The sequence below is a fragment of the Syngnathus scovelli genome, chromosome 7 (genome assembly GCF_024217435.2).
Source record: "Syngnathus scovelli strain Florida chromosome 7, RoL_Ssco_1.2, whole genome shotgun sequence".
Taxonomy (NCBI): Eukaryota; Metazoa; Chordata; class Actinopteri; order Syngnathiformes; family Syngnathidae; genus Syngnathus; species Syngnathus scovelli.
In genome coordinates, this window is record NC_090853.1 from 2,540,954 (window position 1) to 2,550,626 (window position 9,673).

The following is a 9,673-nucleotide window of genomic DNA, read 5'->3' on the forward strand; positions in this document are numbered from 1 at the left end:
TCATAGGCTACACACAGAACTTTTACATCTTTACCATTTTGCGGGTACATGAGCAATCCCACCCATGACAAGGCGCTTCAGAGGACCTCCGAATTGGCTATAACCTTTTTTTTAACAAAGCCCCGTCTCTGTCCCATTCAGGTTGTCATCAGGGAAGATCAGCCCAGAGAGCTCGCCACCATCCCGGCCTCGGTCCATTTCTTCCGAGGGTTCCCACGGACCCGGGCTGTACGTCAGGAAACTGCCCAGCCCTCAGCGTGACAAGGACAAGGAGCTCTCCTTCTACAAGAAAACCAAGCGTGCCATAGCCAGCAAGAAGTACAGCGTCTCCAAACACGAGGCCGAAATCACCACGCCGATCGAGCTGATATGCCGCGGCCCCGACGGCCGCTTCGTCATGGAAACCAGCCCGCCGCCTCGTCGCATCCAGGGCTTCCCCTTCGCCGAGGAGTCCGACCTGTACCCCGAGTTCCGGCAGTCCGACGAGGAGAACGATTTCGACCCCGGGCCTCTGCCGCCCATCATGCCCACGCTGCGGCCCCAGCTGTCCCCGACATCTTCCAGCCTGGAGTCCACGCAGCCCCCAACCTACAGCCCCCACCTGCACAGGGCCATGGAAGGTATGAGCTTCGCAGAGGGCGGCGCAATCCACGCCTCGGGGCAGGCCCCGTCCGCTCGCTACAGGGGCTTCCCCCAGGGCCCCTTCTATGGGTATCTGGGCAGCCGCATCGAATCAGGGATCCCGCCGCCATTCTACATGCCCGACGTCAGCCCGCATAGCTCCGCTCTGTCCTCCCCGCCGGGCACCGCCGAGGGGCCCTTTGGCTATCCCTCTATCCCCGAGGAGAGCGGAGAGATGGAGCACCATCAGTACACCGCCTCCGGCCATTCTCTGTCTCACAGCCCTCCCCCTCGCTCACCTGAAAGTTGGCAGCCTCACGCGTTACCCTTCCTGGGTCTGGAGGGTCCACGCTTCATGTTCGCCTCGCACCATCCTTTACATCATCCTCCGGACATGGCCGAGCCGCCCTCGTACGCCTCTCACTCGCTCCCGCCCGGTCGCCTCCACCTTCCTCCCATGACGGATCCGACTAGCCCGAGACTCCTGCAGCTGGAGGTCCCTGTGGCTCCCCCGGGCAGAGCCGGGCCCCCGGGGCCTCCGGCTAGGCGTTTAGCTATGCAACAGGCCCAAAGTCTCGGCCAGCTCAGACACACGGCCCACGGAGTGGGCGTACCAGTGTTGCCTTACCCTGACTCGGCAGCCCGCGCAGGGAGCCCAAGCACAGCCCCCAGTAGTAGCCCCCAGTCTTGGCTCAGCCCGAGGGCGGGGCGCCGAGCCGACCCCGGCCTGCCCCCCTTAGTGCTCCAACCCTCCCGCCTGTCCCCGCTCTCTCAAAGCCCGCTTAGCACCCAGCCGGGTTCTCCAGATATTCTCGTGCGCCCGCCTCCACGCCCCGGCATCCTCCGCACCTCTCGGTCTCTGGAGATGGCCGAGCTCAGCCTGCAGACCTCGGCCGGCGTCTCCCGGAGGTCCTCCCTGACCGCCTCGCCCACTCCGAGTCAGGGCGGCAAGCAGGCCGGCCCTGGTTACCACGCCGCCCACATGTCCTACGCCTCCACGGCAGCCAGTTACCCCTCGCAGTCCCCCTCTCCCCCGTCGGAGGGCAGGGACGTTTTCGGGCAAAGGCCATCCCAGAGAAGGACAGAGGAGGAGATGCTACCCTCAGAACCCTCCCAGCTCCAGGTTTCAGCCTCAGGGTAGGTGATCCTTCCACCAGAGAATAGTCTCTCCCTGTCTGCTCTATATTTTCCAAGTCGATATGACTTCAACGACTCCGTTAAGATGTAATTAGGACGCATATTGTTCTTTAATATGCAGAAGGCATGTAATAGCATTGAGCACGCATATCTTAATTAATCTTTTCGTCCTGCGAAAAAGTCCATTTCAAATCGACAATGTATTTTTGATAGCACATTTTTGGGATAATATTGACCCATAAAATAGAGATTCATATACATAATAAAACAAAATGTAGCGAAACCTTCAGCTGAAGCATTTTAACGATTACAACAGGTAAAAGTCGTTTTGAAACTCAGTATAAAAGTCAAACAGAAATTTGTTGCCATCAGGTGTAATATGAAGAAATGGTAAATGACTGTAACTGTCTTTACAACAATTGTCTTTATAGATACTAAGCGTACCAAAATGTATCATACTATTTAATTGTATATTTTCAGATTTATTTTCATGTCTGTAGTTGGTCCTCGGTTACCTTGGTTAATCTTCGCATTCGGAAGAAATTACCTCGCCACTTACAACTGAACGGTGCCTTCGGGTGCGCCTACGGAAATGACAGCTTTGGATTTGTTTCCAAAAACATGCTAATACCAATACCATACGCGGTAATTCAGTTACAAAAATGTCGTATATATGCCCCTGTGATGTTAGCGGCCCCTTTTGCCAAGCATCGAGCCAGGACCGGCTGGTGCGTTTCAATGGTCCCCAGACGTGGGAAGTTGTAGCAGTGTATAAGACTGCTGTTTGCTAGCGGGGCGAGGGTCTTACCTGATTTGTCTTTGATTGATCTCAGCTATCTGGGCAGCGTTGTGACCCGGCCCACCACGCCGCAATAGGTAAGGGTCGGACCCATGTTTGACAGGGGAGGGGGTCAGCAGGTGGAGGGCTCGAATCACTCTCTCCTTTAAAGGGGAATCGCTTTGGGTGGTGCCTCTGTGCTGGATTCAAGTGAGCGCCATTTTTTTTTTGCTAATACTGTAATCATCATGGCAGCAGGGCGCATTTGTGTCCAATGTAAGCCTGCCGCGGCACAAGTTGCCGCCATTAAAGGCTTGCCAGTGGCTTTGCTTGACATGTTTACCTGTGCATAAATAATTTAAAAAAAAAAAAAAGAAAAACAAACAGCCTTGAATCAATAGAGGACGCACTTGAATGATAGAAAGGAGTATTCCCCTTTAAAGATTTGTTCCATGTGCAAAATGCCATGCATGCATTCTCTAAACTTCTCTCTATACGACCAAGCAAATAACAAGACGAACTTGACTTCTCTCTCACATTTGTGCTTTCTTTCCTTCCTTCCGTCATGTGACCGTTTTTTTTAATGGCCATCCTCCTTCTTTGCCGTCATGTGACTCGTCCTTCTTAACGGCCATTTTCCTCTTCCTGCCATCTCCTCCCGTCGGCATGGTGAAGCCTCTTGTGCCGCAGTGTTCATGTCGATCGACGTGTGCTGTACCGTGTTCGTGTCTATATGGAAAACGTGCTGCGCTTGAAGCCAGCACGCCGTTGCCCCCCCTCCCCTCCCCCTCCCACACCGGTTTTGTCTCCGCCCCTCTCTGCTAATACCTCTTGCTCTCTCTCTCCACAGCAGCAAGCCATGGACGCCATCTCTAAAATGATCATGTGGGGCTCCACAAACTTGACCTCACTCCACTCAATACGGCCCTTTGGCTCCACTTTGAGCCTCAACTTAACTCATTCACTACCATGGACGGCGAAACACCTCAAAAACCCGTTTCATCTGGGCTGGCAATGAATGAGTTAAATGTTAGCTCAATAAGTTGTAATAGCTCTAAATAAGTGAAACTACACCAACTCGATCCTTTTTTGTCAAGACTGGAAATGTACTTATTAAAGGTGTATCTATCCATCGTGTTCCAAGGATGGGCTTTTAAGGGCATGTGGGCGGCCATTTTGCTGGTTTGCAATTTGTTCTTGTTCTGCAATGTTTACAAATGGACGTCAAATGAGAGCAGGACAGGATTTTTTATTTTTTTATTATTGCTGACTACAACTGACTCTTTAGCCTGAACTGGCTGCCAGCCAATCACAAAGCACATACAAGAAAAAAAGTATGTGAAGCTTTAACAAGATGCCACGACTAGTTACAGGCTACTAGTTGTTAAATACTAGTTTCGGCTCACTGTTTCCATACTAGCGTTGTCATTAAGCGGAATATTGACTTTTAACAGCAACTAGAATTTAGCCATTGCATGCCAACAAGATGCCGGCCCACATGTCGTGATTTCACTAGAGTAGACGTTTCTTTTTTTTCCCCATCTCAAATCTTTTAATAAATACAATTCCAATGATTTTATCTAGTGTAATTAAGGATCAATTCCATAAGAGGTGTGTCAATCATGAAATCAAAATATTTTGGCTAAATCTGCCACCTTTTTATTCTCTGTCCATCCTTATTAAGACATATTCATTATTTTTTTTTCCATGAATAGGAAGTGATCAATTTAGCTTTTCTGAAGCAGTCATTATGTAAAGGCGGAAACCCTCATGGCATATTATTTTTTATGAACAGGAAGCAAATTGTGATCAGCAACAAATTTACACATTTCAATCCGAGCAATTGACGACCGGAATCAAGTCCTTTTTGTAACGACTGCTTCAAGTGTGTCAACTGTTCCTCTCCGTCTTTTATTGTCCCACCTGGTTGTGTCTAACGCTTATCATCCGTCAGTGCTAATGTGGAGTTTTTCAGACCACTCAGTAGCAGTCCGACCGGTGTGCCGCCATTATTCTGTATTTTCACTCTACGATAGCTCCGAGTTTTGGATTAATGCGAGGACGCCGTGTGGTGTACCTCTCTCTTTTTCTGTATGCTCTTCTCAGGGAGCCTCTAGGTGGGGCTAGCGATGCTGCTGCTGGGTCTGAGAGTCTCCCGGCATTGCTACACCATTGTATCACTAAAGCTAAAGGAGTGGCCACCAACAATAACAACAACGCGACCTCTGCGAGGAGAACCGGTGAGTTTTGGTCATTATTGGTGAAGATCATTTTTCGGATCCTAGATCAGATGTTTCCCCCACCCCTCCCATCTCAGGTGCGACTCCCTCTCAGACCCAGCAGCCATGTCAGACGCCCCACGGGGACGAGTTACTGGACCGAACGAGAAAACGGCAAACCAAGAAGAACCCCTATCTCTATTTGGCCTCCTTGCTGCATCGCCGGCGCTCCGAGGAAGACCAGACGGGCATCCTGACCGGCGCCGACTCGGAGGGCCCCAATTACGGGACCCTCCGCTGACCCCGAGGGGGCTGCCAAGCTGTTGAACTCCATTTCAAGCCCGCCGTGCCCCCCACCCCACCACCCAATCTTAGTATCAACCCCGATAGCTTTCGTATGATCTCTCGAGCTGACGGGGGTTCCAACGGAGGCATCGACGTGAGTACATGAACATTTAGTTTGGCTTCCCTCCATCTCACTTGAAAAGATATATCATGTATATAAATAGTCAAAACAAGGGAGTGAAGTTCCGTACTACAGTAATAAAGACGTTTTTTTTTTCACTCACGAGGGAGGGGGCGGGCAACGTGGGGGAGGGAGGGGGGGGTCCATATATTTTTTCCAGTGATACAGTGTACTGTTATGCCCGGTGCAACCACTCACCAACTTTTCCTACAATACAAATAGTGTCAGTATTTAAACACAGGGTTCTTACCACCAAATATACCTCAGAGTAAACGCAGAGTTGCTGTAATTCTTGTGGTATACTGTACGTACTTGACCTTTTTACATACGGGGAAGAAAAAAAAAGAATATTAAGGTTTGGGTCACGCAATGTGCTCGTTTTTTTTTTGTTTTGTTTTCCCCGACACGTTAGCTAGTTCTCGCTATTAGCTTGTGTTTATTTAGCGGTACTATCCACTTGAGACCGTGTCTTAATGTGTCGATGTTACGAGGACGGACTCTGCCGACGGTCGGGAGGTTTTAGACGAACAGGGTGACCAATCGTAAAATGTTGACAAGGATGAATTTCACTTGGTGGCACATCTGGAGGTGCCTTTTTTTGCCTTTGCGCTTGTCTTTTTTCTAGCTTCGACTTGCCTTTTCCGTCGCCTTCTCGCATTAGTCTCGTCGGGAAGGGCTCCAATACTACTGTTCTGTTTTATGCCAGAGAGGAAGCATGACTCCTTTTTGTTTTCTTTGTTGGCTTTTTATAGTTTTCACCGCGCCATTTCCGAGTAGACGTGAAATGCGCAGGGCTACCAAAAGGGAAAAAAAGGCAAATAAATAAACTAATAAATAAAAGTTCATGCAGACGGAGTAAAGGTGCTGCATGTTCAGTAGAAATTTAGCAAGCATACAATTGCCTCATAAAGCTGGAAAGTGCTAAAAGCAATGAATTCAATACAGCGGACCCTCGGGACTCAAGTTATGAAAGAAGTTCAACACAGTTTTTCACAATCTTAATATATAATGATCCAAGTCCATAGATATTATTAAGACTTGACTAGATAGTCTGCTACTAGCTAAGCAGCACCTAGCGACACACATAAAATTGTTAGCGTGGAAACTTTAACGAGAGCACGGCATAATTAATGACGATTAGCATTGCGTTGATTAGCATAGCATTGAATTATTGTTTGCATCAATAGGTAATTCCCTGTAAATGCAGAAACAGAGTAGCAGCGGCTCACTAGTAGCTAGTGCTAGCAACTGAGGCTAACATCAACTCCACCAAAAAGTCTGAAAATACAAATAGCTGTATGATGAATCACGTCTTTGGCAATGTTTTGTTTTGATGTTTTATTATCATTATATCATTTTCATTTGTGTCTTTGGCTTATCATTATGGATACACACAAAAAAAAAGCCAAAGTAAACAAACAAACCACCCCAAAACATCCCATTTGACTTCCGTCCGAGTCCCGGGGGTCCACTGTGCTTAACCGCAACCAACAGCACGACTGTTCAACAACCATCCATTACTTTCCAGCTACTACTCTGTATGTTTGTTAATTTTCTGACACTAGCCGATAATGAATGTACGTTTTTCGCTGTACAGGAAATGAATGTCGCGATGTCGCAGTGCATTGAATGACCGTTGTTTTCTTCTTTTCTTTTTTCTTTTTTTTAAAGCGCAGCCTGCATCCAGGCCAAATCGTTCGGTACTGTTAGGCCCCTTTACGAGCTCTCTTTTCCTTTAAATACTTTTTTCAATCATGCAAATATGCCACAGATGAGAAGTCAAAGCGGATGGTTGCCTGAAAGTGAGCACCCACGCAAATCGGTATATGAAACGAAAATTTAAGAAGAACGGAAAAAAAGATCTATATTTGTTATGTACTGTACATGTATCGTATTTGTAAAGAGAACCCGCGTTTTACGGGAAGACCTTCTTGTAATGAGGATGTACAAAAATGACAAGAGATGTAGAGAGAGAAATTAGATTATATACGGTAAATATATTAAACACTCAAAAAAAAAAACAGTATTTGCTTACAGTACGGCTTTAAGTGGAAATATTTAAAGGTGCCTCGTTTGTCACGCTTTTAGCGCACATGGTTTTACCCCCAGAGGAGTGAACGTAACAATGTTAGCAACGTACGATGTATTGCTTCTGCTTGTATATTTCATCCCGTGAAAATGTTAAGCTCCGGAATTTCGATAGGCGCTTTCACGCAGAGCCTGCAAAAGTTGTGACAGTAGGGCTGGGTGATGTGGCCTCAAAAATAAAATCCCATCAATCAAATTTCCTATTTTAACCAATTTTAGCGAAATGATGATCTCTGAATTTACTCACAAAAAATACAATGTTAGCCTTTTAGCTAATATTCTTTAGCATGAGTGGCAGTAAGTGGATACACAGGTTCATTGTATCTTCTGCCATCTAGTGGAAGAGTGTGTAATTGTTCTACATGTCAATATAAGTCGCGAACAAAGATAGTCCACCTAAGATTCTCTTTAGGAAAAAATAAAAATCCCTCTGATAAATCTAAATTTGCTCAGCGGATTCTCAGCACTCTAACTTGGTGCTACGTTTAAAACTTTGTGGTGCTGTAGATTAGAAAACTACAACCTCTTTTTTTTGTGTGTTTCTGGTTGGGGGGGGTTGCTAAAACTAGAGCCGTCAATCATAACCGTGGTGGTGATAAACCATACTGGAAAAAAATGTGTACGCTTCCGAAACGTGGGCCAAAAAAAGACCCCAATTAGATTTGTGATCTTCAAATGACCTCAACATGTTTCTATAGCGTGTGTATGTGTGTGCGTGCGTCCGTGCTTCCAAGGTACCCTCTCGAAAAAGTAGTGCTGATATCGAGTGTGAACCCAGCCGAAATGAGGGGGACTCACTTGTAGGTCTACCATCTCACGTTAGCAGCAATTTTTTCTCAAGCACATCACTGCAGGGGCGTCTCTCGCCACACCACTATCGATGGAACCTTTTCACCATGACGTCACACCGTGTCCGCACTTCCGCAGATGCTTTTTAATCCACGCACTTCCCACAATTTATAACCGCAATTCTACCAACCACCATTGCGCTCCAGATTTCAAAACAAGCAAAAAAAAGATGGTTTTTTTTTTTTTGGGCACAAGTGAAGTGCAGGAGACGGTGGTGTGACGTCACGTCGCAAAGGGTCTCGTATTCCTCGTCGTACTGTACCGGTTAGCCACATCCTCTTCTTCTAGAAACGGATTTCGTCTTCCGAGATCTTTTTTTTTTTCTTTTTCTTGCTTTCTCCAAAAGAAACTTGTACAGCGTTAAAGATGGCTGCTTTGGACGTACTGTCAGCTCCGTTGTTTTTGTTTTTCGGTCACAACTTCTCTGCTTCACTAGCTCCTGTCGGAAGTTGATACTTTCTGAAACAAATGATACAATTCTTTTTATTGTATTAATCTTGCATGTAGAGACAATACCAACCTTTAGCAATCATTCACGGACATCTGAGCTGGTTGTTAAATGGACAGAAAGCTAGAATAATATGTAGTTTTTTCTATATTCTCTGTTTTTTATGTGTACCAGCACTGAGGAACTAGAATGTATTATGATTATGATTCTTATTATTGTAGGCTACAATAAAAAAAAAAAAAGCACTACATTGTTAACTGTTTTAGCGTAAAATGCTCATAATCAAGCAAGTAAGCCACGTAGTGCTTCAGAGGAACATTTTCCATTCTCCACTCTGTGCTGTACATCACGTTTACATTCTGTTTCCGGGTGCAAAATCCACATTTGTAAATATCTCGGCGCAATGAACTCGTTTATTTACTCTTTTGTTGTTCCGTCATGTCATCAGGTTTAACATGGACACATTGTGAGCAATTAACTCATACTGTATGGTGCTGTACCAAAGCCTTATGTATGATATTTGTATTACTTTTCTCACCGCTGTCAAGTGGCATCTGTAAAATCATTTTCTTTTGTGTGTGTGTGTCTGTGCGCGCGCGTGTCTGAGTGTGTGTGAAGGAAACAGAAACAAGCTAAAAAAAAAACTCACTCTGGCCTGGTTCCAACCCTTCGGCCTTTTTAAGGGAAGAAAAAGCGCCACAGGCGCTAGTTGTTGCCGAATGAGCGCACCATCTCAGCTCATCCTCGCCACATGCGGCGGCCTGCGAGAATATGAACACATTCATGTCACCATATCATGTCCAACGCTTAGTCCCATAAGGAATTTTTCTCTCAAATTTTTGTATTTTGACATAATAAAAAAGACAAGAGGTCTTTCCTGTTGTACTTTCTTTATTGACAGCTGTACATTGCTTTGTTTTGCTACTTGTGTAAAAACATCAAAGTTGGAAAACACGCTTTCGTCTTGTGAAGATAAAGAATCGACTGAGGTGTCTATTCCAACTTCCGATTAATCGAAGAAGAGCTCAATCCCATTTTGTTCATAAAGTGTAGTTCACATGCTAGAC

The 9,673-nt window shown here is 46.2% G+C and overlaps 1 protein-coding gene across 6 annotated transcripts in view; it reads left to right on the forward strand.

Moving 5' to 3' along the window:
• igsf9ba (immunoglobulin superfamily, member 9Ba) overlaps nucleotides 1–9,476 on the forward strand; it is a 40,459-nt gene extending 30,983 nt beyond the window's left edge. For 3 of the 6 annotated variants that reach the window (XM_049726691.1, XM_049726690.2, XM_049726692.2), the window contains 3 exons: nucleotides 142–1,758; nucleotides 4,643–4,776; nucleotides 4,854–9,476. In XM_049726691.1, coding sequence (XP_049582648.1) covers nucleotides 142–1,758; nucleotides 4,643–4,776; nucleotides 4,854–5,056 — 1,954 coding nt within the window. In that variant the 3' untranslated portion in view covers nucleotides 5,057–9,476. Of the gene's footprint in view, nucleotides 1–141; nucleotides 1,759–2,591; nucleotides 4,589–4,642; nucleotides 4,777–4,853 lie in introns of those variants that run through there. The other 3 variants (XR_007482906.2, XM_068651306.1, XM_068651305.1) reach the window with 3 other exon arrangements.
• The last annotated feature ends 197 nt before the right edge of the window (nucleotides 9,477–9,673 follow it).